Source organism: Pomacea canaliculata, linkage group LG1 (genome assembly GCF_003073045.1).
Source record: "Pomacea canaliculata isolate SZHN2017 linkage group LG1, ASM307304v1, whole genome shotgun sequence".
Classification (NCBI taxonomy): domain Eukaryota; kingdom Metazoa; phylum Mollusca; class Gastropoda; order Architaenioglossa; family Ampullariidae; genus Pomacea; species Pomacea canaliculata.
Window position 1 is genome coordinate 26365540 of NC_037590.1, and position 21978 is coordinate 26387517.

The 21978-nt window shown below is 45.8% G+C and overlaps 2 protein-coding genes across 3 annotated transcripts in view; both read left to right on the top strand.

Moving 5' to 3' along the window:
- The window catches only part of LOC112566417, a 76427-nt gene that overhangs the window by 20467 nt on the left and 33982 nt on the right, over positions 1-21978 (top strand). The gene's annotated exons all lie outside the window — the stretch shown is intronic.
- On the top strand, positions 4893-7296 carry LOC112566442 (N-acetylated-alpha-linked acidic dipeptidase 2-like). The gene is made up of 5 exons (XM_025242648.1): positions 4893-5018; positions 5237-5402; positions 5903-5984; positions 6361-6453; positions 6933-7296. The coding sequence occupies exons 1-5, from the start codon at positions 4989-4991 to the stop codon at positions 7147-7149; spliced, it is 588 nt and encodes a 195-aa protein (XP_025098433.1). The 5' UTR covers positions 4893-4988; the 3' UTR covers positions 7150-7296.

The window sequence follows — 21978 nt, forward strand, 5'->3', positions numbered from 1 at the left end:
ACCAGAAGCCAACCCGTACCACACCTTCTTCGGTCCGCTTCGAAAACCGCTCGCAGCAGGACGGGACGCAGACAACGATCACTTTCGACCGAGGGCGTCGCACGCCGAGCGAGCACTCATTTGCCGATGCCAAAAATGCCAAAACTGGGTGAGCACTACATGGCTAATAGTAACCTTTCTCTATTGCCATGTTCACTTTCTCGCGCCTTTCGGCACACCTGCTCCCATATATATAGCGCCGATTTTTGCCCTTCCTGCCTTGTGCCACGCCTCCCCTTGCACCAGGCCTCTCCGCACTAGACCCTCCGCACCAGACCCTCCTGTTCGGTAAACTTGAAGGAAACGAGGTTCCCCTAAGCTTCCAGTACCAAAATGAAGTTACTAATGACTAGAAGTGTGTTTTCAATGTGTTGCACCAGACCCTCCGCTTTGCACCAGACCCTCCGCTCGAACGAACATTTTACAAGTTTGGCACCATGCCCTCCGCACCAGACCCTCCGCACCTGACCCTCCTCTCGAAACGAACATTTTACAAGTTTTGGCACCAGACCGTCACTCCCCTCGACGTACATTTTCCAAGTTTGCACCCTCCGCACCAGACCCTCCGTGAGACACAGTCAAGCGTTATTCGATGCGCCGACGCGGCTGCCGAAAGAGCCACGACGAACCCCTCTCTGCTCAACCAGCGCGCGCCTGAGCCGTGAGAAACGCGGCAGCGAAAGCGCGAATCACCCCAAGCCAACCCGTACCAGAGCTTCTTCGGTCCGCTTCGAAACCGGCTCGCCAGATGACGGACGCAGACAACGATCGCTTTCGACCGAGGGCTTCGCACGGCCGAGCGAGCGCTCATTTGCAGATGAAAAATACAAAACTGTGTGAGCATTTCATATATAGAAACCTTTATAGCCACGGTCCCTTTCGCGCACCTTTCAGGACGCTGCTTCCCATGTATATAGCGCCGAACCTTAACCATACCTGCCCTTGTGCCCGCCTCCCATTGCACCAGGCCCTCCGCGGCACTGACCCTCCCTAGGCACCAGGCCCTCCGGGTACCTGACCCTCCTTAGGCATCAACCCTCCAGGCACCTGACCCTGCACCTAAGACGGGCACATGACCTCCCTAGGCCCAGATCTCCGGGCACCTGACCCTCCCTAGGCACCAGGCCCTCCGGGCACCTGACCCTCTCTAGGCACCAGGCCCTCCGGCACCTGACCCTCCCTAGGCACAGAAAGCCCTCCGGGCACCTGACCCTCCCCTAGGCACCAGACCCTCCGGGCACCACTGACCCTAACTCTACCGGCAACCAGACCCTCCTATTGAACTGAAAAACTTCCAAGATGATGGGTGAATTCTCATTTGGTACGGTTATCGGGCTGGGTATTGTTGTGATCGGTTTTTGTCGGTGTACAGAGACACAACGTTGTTCGGAATGCGATCAACCGGCGAAAGGAGAAAGCGTTGCTGCTATGGACAACATTTGTTCAATTTTCCCCTATTACTTTCCTTTTTTTTTAAACCAGGCCCTCACGCACCAGACCCTCCTCTTCGCACCAGACCCTCCTGTATGCAACAGACCCTCCCATAGCACCATTTTAGTATACTTGGAGGAATCGAGGTACCCCTAAATTTCTAATACCAAAGCGAAGTTAATGACGAGTAAGTTTTTTCAAAGTCTTTGACCAGACCCTCCTATCTGCACCAGACCCCCCATCGAACTGGAATATTTTCAAAAGTTTTGCACCAGGCCCACCCCGTGGGTTTTTTTGAGAAAAAAAAAAAAAAGAAAAAAGCGAAGTAGTAAAAGAGAGAAAAGTGGTGTGCTGCTTTACCGGTGCACCCGGTAGCTGCATTCACCACCTTTCCCCTTTGTACTGAGGAGGGGGACTCGAGCCCATCGTCGGAGATGCGTCCGTCTGCGAATGCGGACAAATCTCCTGGTCCAAGGCTCAGTCTCAATAGATGGCAGTGAGGTGGCCTGCTCTACTAAGTACGACACCCAGACCGGAGAACTAGGTCGTCTACGAATGATTTGGCATCTCCACGTCGCATGGAGTGAAAATCGTCCTGGTCCCCGCCGCGCACTGCTCGGCCGCGAGCGGCTGATGACCCGCTTCCTGTGGCTTCACCACCGCCAGCGGCTGTGACACCGCGGCGTGTATCGCAGCGGCACTGAAAGTATCGTTACATATTCGGGCCGGGATTCTGGACTTAGAGGCGTTCAGTCATAATTCCCTCAGATGGTAGCCTCGCACCATTGACTTATCAGCCAAGCACATAAACCTTTCGGGACGCTTGCTCCCATGTAGTATAGCGCCAACCCTAACCATCCCTGCCTTGTGCCACGCCCCCCTCCAAATTTCTAACCGGGCGCGAGCCGTTCAGGCCCTCCCTAGGCACCAGACCCTCCCGAATCCCTTCAGCCGTTGCCGGTGTACAGCGCTGCCGAGAGACCGTTGTGAGTCTTTTTCCGATTTTTGCCCATCGTTTGAGAAAAGACACTAGGCCTACAGCAAGCGATGCTCGTTAACAACGATTCCATTTGAATTCCCTGGGGAAATTATTATCCATTTTATTTCTATTGATTTTTTTGGTCAAAACAAGACTTGCATGACCATGAGAAATTAGAGAGAGGATAAAATATGTTACTTTTGTTTCAATTTTTTTTCTACACTTGTATTGCTTTATTTTGCTTCAGTGCTGAAAGAAAGTGCACATCAAGATAGTGAACATGGTGGCTTAGAAGATTTATTTTCCAAATGATCAGCGAAACCAAACCCATTTGACTGGACTAAAACAGAGATGGAAAAAAATGCAAGACTGGGATAGCAGACTTCTCGATTCATTCAAAACTGACACCATTGCTCTATTGTGACAGACAGGTGTATGTTGAAGAATGACGTGTTTAATTAAGATGAGGCTGAACCTATACACAGTACTTGTCTCATACATTTCATACATCGCCAAGTCTGTTACATGCCACACACCATAATTCTTACACAGGACGCGTTATGTTACAGTCCCACACGTCACATGTCACACGCGTTATGTTACAGGTCCCACACGTCACAAGTCACATGCGTTATGTTACAGGTCCCACACGTCACATGTCACATGCGTTATGGTACAGGTCCCACACGTCACAAGTGCACACGCGTAAATATGTTACAGGTCCCAAATGTCACGTCACCCAGGCCACACGTCATCATACTCACACGTGTTTGTTCTTTTGCTCACCTGCATCTTCCTACATCGCGGAGGAAAATGCCTAACACCACGTGTCTAGTGCAGACTTCGTGCGTGTTCGTGCTGAATCAGAACAGTTTTGTACATCAGGTACCTGTGAGAGTTTAGAAAAACAGTTACACACAAATACTTAGACACAACTCACGTGCCTGTGTGCGCCAGGTATTCGGTGGGAGTTTAAAGAAGCCGTTACACAGAGACAACAGACTGGGACATCTAATCTAAAAAATGTTATTTCCACGAAGGCACATTTCACAAAATACCATTTTGCTTTATTATATATACAGTTTGACTATCATGCACTCGACTAAACCTTTAGGCTAGGGCAACGGCCGTGAAGATATGTATGTGTAAACCTTGGACATAAACTGCGTATTAAAATATCAAGAAAAATATTTCAGAAGCGAGTTAGAATGAAAGGAGGCAAGAAATCTATGATTTTTTTGTTTTAAATGTCAAATTTTCACGAATTTGACAAAGAGCTTTCATTAGGCTCACGTGCGTTTGAACTGCTGACAATAAAACATCTGGATACTTACGGACTCCTGTACAGTGCACTCAGATACCAGTCACATTGCCTGAGGTTCACCACCTTGCACCACGTGGAAAATAAGAAAACAGACCAGAAATCCCAATGGAGCAGGACACGTCAGCTTTCGTGTTCATTTTCTGACCCTGCAATAATACTGTACTTTATTTCGTCTTCCTGTAAACAGTAATATTCCTGGATGATGAGATTATCCCTATATTATCTACCTTGATGGGTGTTAGTTCCTTTGTGCAGCTATTCTACAGTAGCTGCATAGAAGAAAAGAGACTGCTCATGTAAATGACACTGAAGACGATGTTACACTAGATTTTACTTCCAAGAAGTACAGTATTCCATGGAGAGCCAACTGTCAGCCTGTTTATTTTAGACTGTAAGCAGGGCCGCCCGAGAGCCCTACCCGGGCCCGGGACAGACCTCTCCGGGCCCCTTGTACTTGTAATCGTAAATTATTTTCCCAGTATATAATGTATGTTTACAATTCGAATCTCAATATCTACACTTCACTCAAACTCAACTTCGGCATGTGTAATTGCTTGGGTGTTCTGTCCTTAGAAACCTTTCTTTAAAAGAAAAAGAAAAGGAGAAGAAGAAAAAAAAAAAAATCCACTGACCAAGGCCGGGCCCCCTTGACAGCCGCGGGCCCGGGTACACCAGACCCCCCTGTCCCCCCCTCTCGTCAGGCCTGGGTTAAATGAGGTCAGATTGACTTTAAGTTCAGTGTACCGGACTCAAAAGTGCACAGTGGGGTAGCGCAACAGAGCAGACAGTGTGATTGTTGACTGAAGACATTTTCATCTCACAGGGTCAGGAACTTTGGCTCCGGAAGTGATTACTCGACCCTCCTGCAGTTCGTTGGCATCACGTCGGTGGACATGTATGACCCGGTGCGTGAGCCACAACAGGCTACCCTACCTCGTGACCCCTGACCTTTAGTGACTAATCCGTTACGTCAGAAGCATGTTGATAAGACCTACAAATTTCAATAAGTTGTCTCGGCTACTTGAGATAAGCAGTTGAAGGTCTTATATATATATATAGTCAATTCTTTTCAAATCTAAATTAAGAATTCTCACCAACAAACATTGTCATGCAAATGCTGCTGTCTTCAAAAAAGAACTGTCATTCTGTTTGCAGAATAAGTATCCGATCGCTTTCTATCCTCTGTACCACACAGAGTACGAGACATTCGATGCAATGAAGCGGCTGATAGACCCGGACTTCAAGGTGTGTACTTCACTTTGGTCCTACGAGAGTCTGACACACTTTAAAGAAGTTTTCCGATCGTTTTTCATGACATTTTTAGAATATAGTGTAAATAAAGCTACCTGTCATCAAGAAGAAAGCATCACGCCACCAAATAATATAGCTCTGTGTTGTGCTTTGCAAACGTGTTCGCGATTATATGTCTATACGTGTGTGCGTGTGTGTGTGTGTGTTTTCAGTATCACCGGTCCGTGTGTCAGGTGGCAGTTGAAATTGTTCGTTCACTGGCCGACTCTCTCATCATTCCCTTCAACATCTCGGACTACGCCTGGGGGCTAGAAATGAACAGACAGACGCTGGACAAAGGGTTTGGGTCACGACTGCAACAAATTGTCTCTAACTACCGTACGTTAAATAATTGTCTTTATTTACATCTACTGTAGTCGCTATCTTGCCTCAACCTCTCCCTAAGGTGCTAGCATCTGTTCCAAGACCACCGTAACCAGGCAGAGATACAGTAATTCCTTACAAAATCATTCCCTATACTGACTATTCCTGATCATGTGTTAGCATGTGAGTTCTCTGTCTTGCTCTGGCTGCAGCTACACGATGCCTGTTCGCTCAACCATTCGTCACCGCAACTCATTCACCAGCCATTCACATTCACTCTAGTGGTTGTGATGCTGTATAGGTCTTGAGGCAGTGCACCAACTGTAGGCACTGTTGCTGTGTGTGTATAGAGAACTGACTGTAGTCAACATGTATATGCAAGTACCTATTTGTATATTATTAGGGTATCAGCACTCCCCGTAATTACCGTTGTTTATTGCCGTTGTGAGTTGTGTTGTTACTGTGCATTTACATTAATAGGGGCAATAACTGTCGCGTGTCATTCTCTGTTTCAGCGGACTTGCAGAAAGTCATAGAAGGTTTTAAGAAGGATGTACATGAGTTTGAAAGAACCTTATCGCAAATAGACAGAAAGGAGTAAGTATCGTGATACTAGTAGACAGTGGCTTCACGACCTACACATGCATGTGAATGTGAGTGTGCAAGCGCTGTGTGTGTGTGTGAGAGCGCGCGCGCGTGTGTCAGCCCATACTGGTCAAATAATGCAGACGTATCGTCTGTCAATAGTATTTTGATTAGTTTACACTATCCCTGACTTTGGTCTTAGCCTCGCACCGCACCAGTACCCACAAAGACTTGAGCACACAAGACAGAATGGCGATAAAACAAATTAGAAGTAAGAAAATGGAACTTAATGTAAACAACTTTATTATTAAAACTAAAAAGTAGCGATATTTTTGTCATAAAATATGCATACTGCTTATGAATGCTAGTACTTTGCATTTGAACACAGTCCTATGGCCATCCGCATGATAAACGACCAGCTGCTGTTTTTGGAAAAAGCTTTCCTTGACTCCGAGGGACTGCCATCCAGACCTCAAAAGAAGTGAGTTTTTGTTTTGGACTGAGGTCAAGATGGAGTTGGTATTGAGATTTCTTCATGTCGATCTCTCTTTGCATGCGTGACAGTGTGTCTGGCAGTCATTGTCACAGCTATGTGTCAGAAGATTACAACATATGTGTGTGAGGCTGATGATTATTTTCACAAAACAAAGACAAAGCAACATTACCATGCTTCAGAAAAACTCAATAACTCAGTCAAGTAAATAACAAACGTGTGAGAGGTGATATCATTAACAAAAAGACAAATAATTCCAATTAAAACTGTTATAAATTAAAAAGGAATCAGTTTTGTGAAAGTCAAGTAAACTGAGTATTTAATTGACAGCAGAATTTTTTAGAGTCTTTAATTTGTAGGTGGACACAAACACATTTTAAATTACAGAAATGTATCTTTTAAGAATATTTAGCGAGGAAATTTAGTAACAGGGGCAGTTAGACACAAAGATGGTTTACACTTTTCAGACATTTGATATTCGCCGAAAGCATCAACGACGCATACGCCGGAAACAGTTTCGCAGGGTTGGTGGACCTCCTGTTTGACATAGACAAACTGCAGGCAGACAGACTGGCAGAGCGCTGGAAGGAGATACAACATCATTTCTCCGTTCTTCTCAACGCTATACAGGCAGCGGGCTACACACTTCGGGATGTCGTCAAATTTGTTGAGGAAACCTACTGATCACCATTTTGGAGCTTCTTGGCACGGTGCAGACCACGTGACACAATGCAGCATATTTGCCGCCCACACCACCAGCACTACTACCAGACTACACTATGTAGTCCGACGTTTGCTTATATGATTGTGAAATGTTAAATAATGCAAAATAAAAGCAAAATTCATGTGTAAATACAGTCAGCCCACGACATTTAAACGTCTGAAACCGGTTTTTGCCATCTGCATCCTTATCTTGATATTGTGCTCCTCCTGGCACGTGACTGTAGCGACGGAGATGATTCTCTCGTTTTGACGCGATTTTATCTGTGAAATGTTGTTCCACAAATTAATTTTCCCCTTGACTGGATAGCTTTCAAAATAAATAAATAAATATAATAAAATAAAATAAAAGATCAACACATACAAAATAACTTAAAATGAGCGGCAGCGTCCTCTCCGCGACATCATTTGATCTGACCATGTCAAGGTATCCAAGGTGTCTTTCATCTTTGCCATCATCGCCATGTTTTGCGCTTGGATTTCCTTCTGCTTGCCGACATGGGGCTACGACAACGACTCCCAGTCATCAGGGGTCATGGGTTACGGACTGTGGAGAGTATGCGGCAAAGGGGCTTCGACGTCGGGCTGCTCAGACATCAGTGGAACGAATCTGGGTAAGTTGTGCAGTAAGCGGCATGTACCCGCCTTCTCCTGCGTCTTGTCCTTGATGAGCTAGGCACATCGCTTAAAATGTGACAATATGTGATGCTCATACCATAAAACCTAAACCATCCAAACAAAACGTCAGTACCAACCACCCCTAGTTTCTAACTCCAAACCAACCAACCAACCAACCAACCAACCAACCAACCAACCAACCCAACCAACAACCAACCAACCAACCAACCAACCAACCAACAAACAAACAAACAAACAACAAACAAACAAACAAACAACAAACAAAAAACAAACAAACGCATATTTTCGACAATATATGTCTAGTGAACAAGGCCCTTTAGAGTCTAAGGGGTAGAACGATGCGTCATCAACATGGTCATCGTATTAGGGGCTATTAAGCATTTGAAAGTGAATATGACAACATAAAAAAAAAAAGATATTCTTTCTAGTATTTAGCGTTTACATGTTACCTATATTTCCTATGCATGTATACCAGACGGTTCCAACTCGTTATCTCTCCACCATCACCTCAGCCCGACACACACGTTGGGCGAGAGGTGAGGGTGGCAGCCTGGAGTAAGTCTTCTCTGTCACAAAGTGCAAATAAGCGAGATAACGAATATCTATAAAGAGTTGAGACTGTATTGCACAAATAAGTACATACTCATACAAGACATATTAAGTGTGTGTGTGTTTTAGACTGGTATGGGTGGTGCAGCAATGGCCAGCCTGGGCTCATCGGAGTCAATCTGGCCCTGGTGCTGGTCGTCCTGCAGATCTTTGTGGACAAGTGCAAGGCACGCGGGAGATCGCCTTTTGGAACTTCGTGCAGTGTGTCATCACAGGTTCGTGGTCACCTGTAGTCAGTGCCATTGTTAGAGGGACAGTTAAATGCTTAACTTAATATTTTATTTCTTTAATCTTTAGAACGACTTCATGGCTTTGTAAAAAAATAAAATCTGAGAGAAAGTTTTTTAAACTGATATTAGTTTTCCTCTTGTAAGAAACGTTACTTTCCCTATTCGGTGTACATTATTATATCCCTTGCATCCATACAACACTGACTTCTTTAACAATCTAAAAGCAATATCACCCATTCATACACTAAAACCATCAGGGTACGTAGGCATCGTGACACGTTGTCTTGGTTGTCGTGGGATTTGATATTGTCTTCATCAATGACATTTTATTTATTCTACTTTTGTCTATATATTGTAGCTGTCCTGCTACCTGATAGCAGTCATCATCTTCGCAGCAAGTACAGAAGTGCACTAAGATCAAAACATCTCGGACAGACCGGAAGCTCGGCTATGCGTTTGGACTCGCCGTCGTCGCCTTGGCCATCAACGGCATCGCAGTGGCTGTTCTTTAGTTCATGGAGGGAAGGAGTGCAGCAAAGAGCTAACACGAATATGGAAGAACCGCTGGAAAAGTGTTTACAAAAGAGTATTTCTGGAATATGGGAGCATTCAATATAAATACAAGAATGAACAGTTAGTAAGCATAATAGTACAGACAGGGTACTTGAGAGCATGACAGACTTCAATACAGTAACAGATATAACAACCTTAGAACAGGCGGATACAGGAGCGAGCGACACACACACACACACACACACGTGCACACAGACTTATTAAATAAAGGTAAACTAAATAAAAAAATTTAATTAGTTAATGTGTGTGTTTTTGAATAGATCAGTGTGTTTTTGAATTTAACTTTTTGACTCATTAATTATTAGCAAGGAGATTCTTCGTTGGAAGGGTATTACCAAGGGGTCTGTGCCTAAAAACAAAGTTGACATTAACCTTAAAGGTGTCATCTAAGGGTGATGCGTCCGGGCATTAGGGTTAACTTTTGTGACCGTGGACAAAGACGGCCATAAAACTGATGCCACCCATCGACACGAAGTGTCTTTTCCCCAAATTTTTTTTCGGATTTGCGTTGAATTTGTGCTGAAACTGATTTTCTTTTCTTTTATTGTTCAGTTCCGCGTTCCCGCTAGTTGGTAATGGTGATAGAGGAACTGGAAATTATATTCGGAAATTCAGTCGAAATGCTTACTCTGTCCCATTTTCACTCTTTTACTTTGTGGGAGGGCTGGCGGGTTCGGTGGGGGGGTCACAGCAGATATTCCTGTTGCTATAAGCCCAAATGTTCCTTTTAAGCAGTTTCGATCTGAGCTTAATTTATTTAAAAAAGGAAATTTTTGAACTAGAAATTGAGTATACAAAACTCATGTGTCACCCCAAGCTTTTGGTAACGCACATGCAGACAGAAGAAGTAGTCCTTCGTTACCGCTCTGCACGTGCTTGGGTGACCACCAGTCGTTTTTAAATATAGAACGTGCATTAAAAGGAAACAAATTTCTATTGACTATAAAAAGTAACTTTGAACCAACTAATTCGTCAGGCTCTGAATAATGCGTCCTGTACCACTTGTGGACCGCCGCACGACCTTCCCCGAATAATTTCGCTCTCACCAATAAGATGCAGTAGATACGGAGCATTTTTGTAAGCTTGTTGACACTAGAAAAGCTTTAAAATTTGTATGATTCAATGCTGGCAGAAATTATTGTTTTCCAAAAGTTACGGCACGAAAAATTTGGGGGTAACGAACCAGTGGATGTGGCAGATTCAGTTTTTCACGAGGTGCGAGTTACCAAGGATCTCGCAGTGATATGTTTAAACTGAAATCTCTGGCCGTGATTACCGCCACATTAAAGACAGCCTACAGTGTGTCTCAGGTACATTACTTATAGATTTTCACAATCACACACAACACACACACCACAACACACACACAACCCGACACACCTTAACAACACACACGCATCATGCTCAAAGTTACAGTTACAACACCTGACACACACACACACACACACAACTAAATCATTATTTACCACACACACGTATTCACACACATTACTTTAATAAGTCTACGTGCGTAGCCACTAGTGGGTGTGTGTGTGTGCACACACACACACATTAGCCTTTTAAAGGTTGTTATATCGTGTTGGAGTTGTCGTCTAAGTACGTTTTTGTACTGTTTTTAACTGCTCAAAGTAACTCTTCTGGCTTTTTGTTTTCTAGTTGATTTTGAAGCACTCTTGAAAAAATTTTCGACTTTGTGTAACTCATTATAATATGAAGTTTTTGTGTATGAATATTGAGAATAGTGTTAGCTATTATATTCTTTCTATGAGCTTGCAGCATGAACCTAAAGATTGCAGTTTGTCCGGGCGGCTGAAGTTGTGCAATAGGCGACGCATCTGGCGAGTTCCTTTAAAGATTTGTTATTTGAAACGAACTACCGGCTCTGTGTTTCGGATTGCAACGGATGCAAAGTGAAAGCTTCTTTCGTTGCATTCGAGATCGATAGTGACCGGTAGGCTATTGGTACGCGCGGGATATTACCATTTTTGTGGAACGCAAATAAATTAGATGAAGGTTTATCTTTTTTTTGCATTAATGTTTACTATTTGCATTTTGAGACTGTTGTGACAGATAGATACATTTTTTTTCTTGTTATGCCAGCACGTTACGTATGCTTATAACTCGTTGCTGTGACTAAGTTTCTTTGTTTTTCTGTTTTTTTGTTTTTTTTTTGGGCGATTCTTCTTGGCCATTCTTCTTTCGCTAATTTTACATCAATGGTTCTTTGTAAGTGGGTAGTGGTCACGAGCCAAACGTTAGATGCGGGCTTACAGAGTGTTTATGGACGTGTGTGGCTTAAGCACGTTCATGTTATATATAAGTGGTATATCCCAAGTCAGAAGCTGTTTGTGCCCGCTAAAACAAAGTGCGTTCTTAACAGAAAATCGGGGTCTGTATTTTAAAAAAAGTTTGTTTGATTGTTATTGCGTTAGAGATTGAAGAGATGTGGAGATCGGCAATGAATATAGTCTGTTGCAGACAAGGATTTTTGAAGCAACGATTAAGTACAAAAACTGAAATATAAAAGTTAAGAATGTGTGTGAGGCTGTCCATATGGGCTATTGTTGTAAGGGCTGTACCTACAGTGACCCTGGTTTGGGAACCCGCTGTAGTATATGACACGGTGCAATGGTCGCCGCACTGCACCTGTGGGGGTGGATAAACATACTCAACATGCGATTAATCCTCGTTGGCGCTTTTGGTCTGTCGAAAGAAACGTAGAGGGAACGCCCGAGCACTGTGTCGAATTTATTTCTTGTCAAAGCCCCACGGCTCGGTGACTAATGTTTTCGCGATGTTTCAAATGATTTCTGTGGAGAGGTATAACACACGAGCGATGTGAGATTGGAACATGGTAACACTACATTTGTCACAGTGTTTGTCACCTAGATGTTTATTAGTATTTTTTATGTTGTTCATTTAAAGAGGTCGAAGCTGATGACAGTCGCACATTCATTTAATAGCAACATAAATGCCGATTTTCATTCCTTTGGCTTCAAGCAGCCGCAGCATCCAATTCATGGAACTGAAAGATGAACTACCTAGACATCGATCGTTCGTCATCAGCTAGGGTTCTCAATAAATAAAGCCTTACGAGAATGGAGTGCGGGTGATTCGGACGCTGAGATTGTGGTTGGTGAGGGAAGGGAGAATGAGAGCAAGTAGACAGAGACTATTAAAGTATCAGCAATAAAACAAGGCAGCAGATATTTTTCTACAAAGTTAACTAGGCATTTGCTCGCAGAGCATCGTGACCCTGGTTGAATTTGTTTTTAAGAAGAAAATTGTATCGGGGTGTTATTGTCGCGTCAGTAGTAGCAGACTCGTCGGAACAGTTCAAGGCGCTGTGTGAATATGAAAGTGATACGTGTACGAGTGGCCACCGCGTGTCTCCAGATCTGCAGATCCCCCTACCCCCTCACACACACGCACAGACAGGCGCCCAACAAAATATAAGGTCTGGCTACCACGGTGAGCCTTGTTCAGACAGACCCTCCTCTCTGCCACCAGACCTCCCATCGACCCTGGAACTTTTGTTAAAAAAAGTTTTGCACCAGGCACCTCCCTTTGCACCAGACCCTCTCTTTGCACCAGACCCTCCATCGAAGTGGAACTTTTTTTTAGTCTTGTAATGCCAAAAGCGAAGAAACTGATGAATGAAATTTTTTTTGGTTTTGCACCAGGCCCTCCTCTCTGGCACCAGACCCTCCCATCGATCTGGAACTTTTGTTAAAAAAAAAGTTTTGCACTAGGCCTCCCCGAGTTTGTTTGCTTTTGTTTTGTTTTTGTTTTTTTTTTTTGAAAAATGGTTAGGTTAGAGTGTTCTGCATTCACATTAATTCACGCACTGGGCTTGCGTTTTTCTTCTTCTTCTCTTCATCGACGTGACGAGTGGAAAGAGTTGAATCCACCGCTAGTTGTTCCAAATTTTTGTTTTTCCTTTTTTCAAAAAAAGAAAAAAAATTGACTTGCTTTTGCAAAAAGATATTGAAGAAAGTTTCAACAAAATGCGAAATGAGGCGAGCAGAGTCCGGGGGGCGTTACTGAGAGCCTGACTCGGCAGAAAGATTTCCCTCCGGTTTGATTAGAAGACTTTTTTCAGACTCTCGACGCGGAGGCAGCTACCCTCACTAAACCCGTTCACTCGCTGTGTAGTGACAGCGGTGTGTAGAAAGGGCAGCGAGGTAAATACTGGGAATTCCTCGTTGATTAAGAAGAATTTCAAGCCCCCAATCCCTATCACGAAGGACGTTCAAAGCGGTGCGCACTGTTTTTCAAAGCATGGTCACATCCACCTTGATTTCCTTCTAAAGGCAGCAGACCTGTTATTGCTCAATCTCTTGTGGCTAAACGCCAACTTCTCCTCTAGAGCTGTTTCGAAGTTAGCACCGATTGGTTGCGTGAGAAATCTTTTTTGCTGTGATTGACTTGTATGGTGCATTTTTTTTGTTATTGGTTGTTTGTTTGTACTGGTTCTGTGGTTTTGTTCTGGGGTGGTGTTGGGTTAGTGTTTTGTTATTATTGTTGCGGTGGGTGGGGAGGGGGTTACTGGTTAGTGTCTTAGAGATGTGGTGTGTTGCACTCTATGAGATCCCGTATCTCTTGATGTATTGGTTTGGTGGGTGTTTGGATGCGCCTTGTCCTTTGTTATTGTTAGTGTATGTTGGTCGTGATAATTGGTCAGTCTTCCCGGGTACACTGGAGGCCTTTTTGACGCAAATAAAGCCTACAAGTGTAGAAAATTGAAACAAAAGTAAATATTTATCCTCTCCTCTATATTTCCGGACTGTTCGCAAGTGCCTTGTTTTGACCCGAAAATCAATAGAACCACATGATAATAATTTCCCATGGGGAATCCAACATGGAATACTGTTGATTAAAAGAACGCCATTTGCTGTAGGCCAGTGTTATTTTACCGAATGGCGGAAATACGGAAAGAGGACTACAAGGTCTATCGGCAGCGCTTGTACCGGCAACGGGTGAAGGGATCGAGGGTTGGTGTAGGGAGGGCTGAAACGGCTCGGCGCCGTTAGAAATTTGGAGAGGGGGCGTGGCAAAGGGAGTTAGGGTTGCGTATATAATGGGGGGCGTCCGAGGTTTATTGCTGGTGATAAGTATGTGGAGCATGAGGATTTAATGAACGCTTAGAGAACGCCGAACTGGAACATTGCGTGCGAAGAAAAAGATAAGACGGCGGGGTGGTGAAGCGAGAGGTATCAGGTCGAGCGGGCGGGACAGGAGTTCTACTCCATTGTAGAGCAAAATCGTAGTTACAGGAACGGGTGGGAAATTACAGTGTGGGTTTGGACAAGGAAGATTGTGGCACGACTGGGTGCGGTCTCTCTAAAAGGTGGATGGGCGTGGTGCGTAGCAAACAATTTTTTTTACTGAAGTGTTAATTATTCCTTATTTTTTTTTCATTACAAAACAGGGAGGCCTTTTACGGTGCAAATGAAAAGATGATTATTGAAGAAAGAAGGGATAGTGTAAATTAAGCCGGCAGGTCCAAGTCACTCCTGGGGGTGGGACCTCGTTAGAAAAAATATTTACTGGCGTCACCTTAGATACCGTCAATTTGAGTATTAGAAGATTAGTGGGTGGGATCGATATTCTTTAAAATGGAGGAGTGCGCGGGGTTTCTATATTTGTAGAGAGGTCTGGTGCATACAAGAGAGGGTCTGGTGGCGAGGTAGGAGGTTGTTGCGGTTGTGAGGGCCGGGATATTAAAAAAATCAAGGCACAAGTCCCGAATGGGATGCGTTATTTGAAGACAAATCCTCTTGTGTAGCAGCAGCAACGGCTTTCTCCTTTAGCCCGGTGAAAATGCATTCCGAACACGTCGTTGGTCTTGTACACCGGATCCTGATGGTGGTGCACAACAAGAACCAGCCCCAATAACCGACAAATGAGAATTCACCCATTCATCTTTTCGCAAGTTGCAGTTCTAATACGGGGAGTTCCTTGTCGCTGTCCGTGTGGCCGGTAGATGTGGGTAGGGGGTTGTCAGTTACTTTCGGGTACCCGGAGGGCCTGGGTTGCTAGGGTTAGAAGGTTGTTCGGATGAAGCTGACCCGGGAGCCTGGAGCTGTTAGGTGACAAGGTCGCTAATGAGTTAGCCCGGAGGGTCTGTGCCCCTTATGGTGAGGTGTCATGTCGATCCCTGAGGGCCATACTTAGTGCCTAGGGACGGTCAAGAAATGCTTTAAAGTGGGTTTCAGAGTTCGATGAAAAGGGGCCCGAAGGCACTCTGTCGCCACAATAGCTGCGAAGTGTGTGCAGCGTGCACCTTCCGGAGGGTGAGCCTTTATGATGGTGGCAAATACCACCGGAGGGCACTGGAATGTCGACAAGTGGGGGTAATGTTGCTCCAATGGGCTGATGCGATGGCGGGGCCGCGGGGTCTGGTTAGGGTCCGCTTAATAATGGGAAGCAGGCCGTCCTGTAATAGGTGCGCGAGGGACGTGGCTTAACAGGTTCTAAATACTACTGAAAATAACTGCTCATCGCAGTTTTAGTAAGTTTCATATGGCAAAGCTCTTGAATAATAGCAATTCGCAGTGCGTCCATTAATCTGTTCGTTCGCGACGACGTGTTTCGTCCCTGCCAAAAGACCTGCGAAGAGCGCGCACGCTCAGGCTTCAGGATTCGCCGCAGTGACCGTCGTGAGGACGAACCGCACGACCATGCTGTCTTAGAGATTGCAACTACGAGCTTTTTAGCGCAACGGAAAAATTCTTTAATAACCGCCTACAGTAAGGCTATTGGAGCTAACGGGGTGGCATTGTGTGGTGACCACGGCTTGCTGCGCCGCGTTTCTGCACTGGCTCTGCAGACAGCACGTGCCCTCCAATAGATTATCCTCGTAAAGGTTTTAGGTAAGTGTACAATTGAACCAAGTGAGGGGGTTGCGTCCTCAAAGAGTTCCGCCTGTTCAGGGCTCAAAGCCGTTGCGTATGGCCAGCTATATTTACTTAACGTTTTCGTCTGTGGTCTCGCGGAAGGGTCTGGTGCGACGGTGCCTCCCCTAGCCGGGAGTGGGTAAGTTGCGCGCCTGGTGCAATAGCCTTCCGTCTTAGGATGTGGTAGTCCGTTCTCTCATGCATTCCTTGCTCTCGGAATACACAAGCCTCCCCTTCTCCGCTCGCGCATTCCCGTTTCTGTCTCTGGAGGGCAAGGGTCAGTCTGTCGACACAGGGCGGTCGGGGCTATCACGTGTTATCTCGGATAGGCAGCCGCTATCATTACGTGCTCTGCCATCGACTAGTGATAAGGGCTGGGGCAGATCACATTGTGAAAAGATTGCCTCGCGCTCATGTTCGGTTCGTCCCGGGGGTCGAGGGTCTGCGTGATGCGATCCAGCAATGCTCATAGAAAAGTATGTGCCAGAGTCATCAAACGGGGAGGGATCTGCGGGGGAGGAGAACCCATGCGACTGATTTTCTGAACTAATGTAAAGCTGTATCCCATTGAGTCGCATTTGCCGGGCTTTGACCGCGATCGAGAGCACCGCTTGGTTTTGCATGTAATCATTACGCTCTTGAATTGACCACAGATTTATCCAAGTTTGAAATTGGATACTCTTAAGACTGAGTAAACTCCTCGACTGATTTCATGAGCATGCCATTCGCACCGGTTTCATACCGCTACTTATAGGCCTTGGCTTAAGCGAATCTTCTGGAGCGCAACAAGCGCATATGAAATACTGGTAGAAGAGTCAATCAAAAAACAAGAATGCATGTGGGTGTACACTCCACGTAACGCGTAACACTCCACGAAGCAGTCGCCTGCTGGAGGGGTCGCGGTCGCTGTCGTTCGCGTGACTGTGCTTTTATGCGCTCTTCATGCAAAAGGCAAGGGCAACGGAATCAAAAATTCGCGGTTCTAAGGCAATATCTTTTATATCAACGTCGCGGAGCGTTTGGCACACGAGCCAGGTGATGCCTCGAGCAACAGAGGCGGCGGCCGAAGAACAAGTTGCACACACTGGCAAATATGTATGAATACGAGCGTACTATCTGCCTCTCCCGCTCGCTCACCCCACCGAGACACAGTACATCAAGCGTTGTATGTCTCCGATAGGACCGGGTACGCACTACGCCGACGCCCAGGCCTGGTAGTCCTTGAAATGGAGCACCCAAATTCGACAGAAACCCCTCTCGATGCGGCTCAACAGCCCACGCCTGACCGTGGGAAACGTCGACAGCAGGAAACGCGCGCGCGAATCGCCAGCGATCCACACCCGCCGCTACCAGACCTTCTTCGGTCCGACTTTCGAAAACCTGCTCGCAGCAGTGGCCAATGGGACGCAGACAACGATCACTTTCGACGAAGGGCGGTCTCGCACGCCGAGCGAGGAGCACTCATTTGCCAACACAATCCTAAAACTGGGTGAGCACTACATTGGAGGTAATAAGTCAACGTTCTCTATAAGCCATGTTCCACTTTCTTGCGGCATTCTTTCGGGGGCACACCTGCTCCCCATATTGCTGATATTATAGCGCCGAGTGTTTGCCCTTCCCTCCTGGTGTGCCGCGACGCCTCCGCCCTTGCTACGACCAGGCCCTCCGCAACAGACCTCCGCAAGGTTTTACCAACTCGCACCAGGGCGTCCCTCCGCCACAGACCTCGAACGCTCCGCAACCGAGACCCTCCGCACCGGACGCCACCAGACCCCTCCTGTTCGGTAAAACTGAAGAACGAGGTCCCTAAGCTTCGCCAGTACCAAAAATGAAGTTACTAATATCGACTAGAAGTGTGTTTTCAATGTGTTTTTTGCACGTGGCAGACAGATCCGCTTTGCCACCAGACCCTATGTCCGCTCGGAACGAAAATTACGCTCTTTTCAAGTTTTCGGGCACCATGCCCTCCGCCACAACCCTCCGGACGGATGACCGCCTCTGCGAACGTAGCTATTTTTCCAAGTTTTTGCACGATTCAGACCCTCGGGCTCACCAGAACCCTCCCCCTCAAACGAACATTTTCCAAGTTCTTGGTGTGTCACCAGGCCCTCCGCACCAGACCCTCCGCGAGACACAGTCAAGCGTTATTCGATGCGCCGACGCGGCTGGCCGAAAGGAGCACGACGGAACCCCTCTCTGCTCAACCGAGCGCGCGCCTGAGCCGTGAGAAACGCGGCAGCGAAAGCCGCGAATCACCAGCGGCCAACCCGTACCACACCTTCTTCGGTCCGCTTCGAAACCGGCTCGCAGCAGGACGGAAGGACGCAGACAACGATCGCTTTCGGACCGAGGGCTTTCGCACGCCGAGCGAGCGCTCATTTGCAGATGAAAAATACAAAACTGGGGTGAGCATTTTATATATAGAAACCTTTATATAGCCACGGTCCCTTTCGCGACCTTTCAGGACGCCTGCTTCCCATGTTATTTAGCGCCGACCTTAACCATACCTGCCTTGTGCCACGCCTCCCATTGGCACCAGGCCCTCCGGGCACCTGACCCTCCCTACGGCACCAGGCCCTCCGGGTACCTGACCCTCCTTAGGCATCAACCCTCCAGGCACCTGACCCTCCTAGGCACCAGACCCTCCGGGCAACCCACCCTCACTCCTAGCACCAGACCCTCCGGGCACGCCGACCCTCGCTAGGCACCAGGCCCTCGGGCACCTGACCCTCCTAGGCACCAGACCCTCCGGCCGTCTGGAGACTGCCTCCGCCTCGAGATGACACGTGTGCTGTTCATGTTTACTCGGCACGTTTTAGGGTACAGTGTGTCTACACACAGAAATGTCAGATGAGCCAATCACGAATGAGTCCCCTGTGCTTGCATGACACCTTCCGTGCACACTGCATGCTCAGTCACAGCAGCCTTCCCCCGACACCCGACACCGGCACCCGGTAAGCCTCATGTCAGGAAGCATTTTACACACGAGTGTAGTATACGCTGCCTCTTGTTAGCCTTAAGTCAAGGTATTTATATGGTACTATTATAAATATATTACAAACTTTTAAATTTCAATTTCGTCATCATCATCATCATCATTAAATTGCACAGAAAATGATTTTTCCGGCTGTCTCTAAACGAATGACGAAAGCTTTATTGCTTTTTGTAATTACGAACATTTACAGTTTAAAAAGAAACACTGAAAAACTGTTTGAATAATGTGTGCCAAATACACATTTAATATTGACACCTTATACTGAAGAAGCAAAAATAATATTTGAAGATTATTTGATAATAACATATATTTGTGACATTTAGGGAGAATGTTTTAATAGTATTGTTTAGAAAGCGATTGCAGGAGACTGGCGGTGTGTTACGTGCGTTACTTTGATGATTTGTGCGTGAGTTAACTTTCACCTGTCATGTCCTCGGTCCGGTGGAGCAACGGTTAGCGCCTGTCACCAATACAGTGAAGGTTGGCTGCCCAGAGTTCATTTCTCGTCTCGGGCACGCTGTTCTTTCTCTGCACGTGGCATCTGTTTACAGGGCTGGCTGCTTGCCGTAATACAGCCTCAGTTGCTGGCACGGCGTAAAACACCAATCCCCCCCCCCTTTCATGCCCTCGCGCATGTTTCTGTCGGTCTGTTACGAATGGTGCAAATTGCCGCTGTAGTTGGTGTTGATATTAAACGACGAAGGCTACAAACTACAGTTATAGGAGGTAGGCAAAGTTACCTAACACTCAAAACACCCAGGACTGCCATGAAATGTGTCAAGTTGGTTATTTCAGATCTTTCACTCAAGGGCCACTTGACAGAGTGCTTTGTGCTCCAACGTTTGTGTGAGGAGTAGTACTTTCGACACCTGTCTGTTATTACCATTATTAATTGATATCGCGATGTAGGTATTTCAGACAAACACGGAATCAAACAATTTTAACAATACTTTGTATGGTGTAGAAGGATTGTTTCCTTTACACGTTTGAACAAAGGCATCGCATCTCTCTCTATCTATAAATATCTTTCTTATCTATAACATCTCTACCTATCGGAAATATTCAAACGGGAACGATCTACTCAGTATCGACTAATGTTTAAATTGCAGCAACGATTATGGACCACACACACATACACACTGTGAGGTATCAATGTAACACCTATAGGTGATGTCACGATGGAAATACAAAAGTTTCAATAACTGACGGCGGTGCACAAGACCCAGGCGCTTATGTTGTCGTCAGTGGTCCGTGGGTCCGAATCTGCGATGCCAGTCTCTCCAACAGAGTCTTTGTAGTCGTAGTTCGTTTTACACACTTTCATTTCCAGCCTGCACAATGGTGTTCAGAGTGCACATTGACTAAAGGCGACACACACCTGACGATACCTGCTCACATACTCTCTTCCTCCACTCTCACCCTGATGCCGTCTCCTGCGACCCTCACTTTATGTCTTTTGCTCCTTCTCTCAGCTCGTGACACAATCGCAGTGAGTACACACAGTTTACAAAGAAGCTATAGAAACATCTAGTAACTACCAGTCACTCATGCTATTTCTCTCACCCAACATTCTAGTTAACAAAGCTGACGTCAGTCACACACACACATAAGCACACCTACTGGACTGGCCAGGTCAAAGCATCGTGCCAGACAACGGTCGGGTGGGACGAGAGGGATGGCAAGTATACCATATATTTATCCAGGCTTACACAATTTAAACGGTAATCACGTCTGCATCAAGCAGCAGCTTCTCTCCTTACAAGTTATCTGATTCTTGGTTCATTCAGTTTTTTACTCTATGAATATGTCTTACCTACAGACAGGTGTCACAACAAATACAAGCCAAGTGCACCAAACTAACGTGTAACTTGAACGTCTTAAAACTCGAGTGACAGTGGATTGTAAAAATGTCTCGTTATCAGCCCATGAATCGCCTGAGTGAGCGAGTGAAGCCCGAATGATGAGTCGTTTATGGCCTCAAGCTGCATTGTCTGCAAATGCACTTTTAGGGTCAGCGGGGTTCAACCGGGTACCTGTTTATACCATGAGAGTTTAAAGCGTGGCTTTAACTTGCAATGTTGCGCACTGCTTTCAAATTGTTTTGCTTTAATAATCATCATCACACCCGTAACTGAAACCAATCGTACCCAGAGAAACCGGTCCACCTACTTATTATTTCTAAACGTTTCAGTGAGGTCAGGACTTACGCAGCGTGACGTCAGTGACCTTTACAGTCTAAATTAACCCCAGTTTTAATCATCCTCCTACAAAATAAATATATGAATCCTTGTGTCATTTACCGCTCTACAGACATGCACTCTAAATCAACAACACCCAACAAACAATCTGAATTTAAGAAATAAATATAATATTTTGTGTAGGACACTGCAGTCGTTCAAGTGGTATGTTCGAAGAGAGGAACTACAGTGGAGGTTGTAGTCAATCTGTCTCTACACTAGGATGAAAGTTTTGACCGATGAAGTCTTATAACACGATGTGCAGTGGACATTGATTTCCTCCCTTGTACCGCGTCTTGCAATTGTTGTCACGTGGTAAAGTACACAGATTCGTCATTTAATAAATGGATGATTTACAGCACTCTTTAAAGTCGATTTGCATGGTTTGAAGTCTATTAGAGATAATTGCACCTCTTTGAGGCTTTAGAATACCCTTGTAGATAAATGAATTTAATATTTGCAAGTCTCTTTCTTTTCTTTAAAGAACACAACCATGGGGGACATGAGCAGTATAGAGGATATTTCAAGTACGAAGCAGCGTCGAAACACAACCCTGGTTTTGGTTGTCATCGCCGTTGCCATAGTGGGAGGCTTCACCATCGGCATTTTGA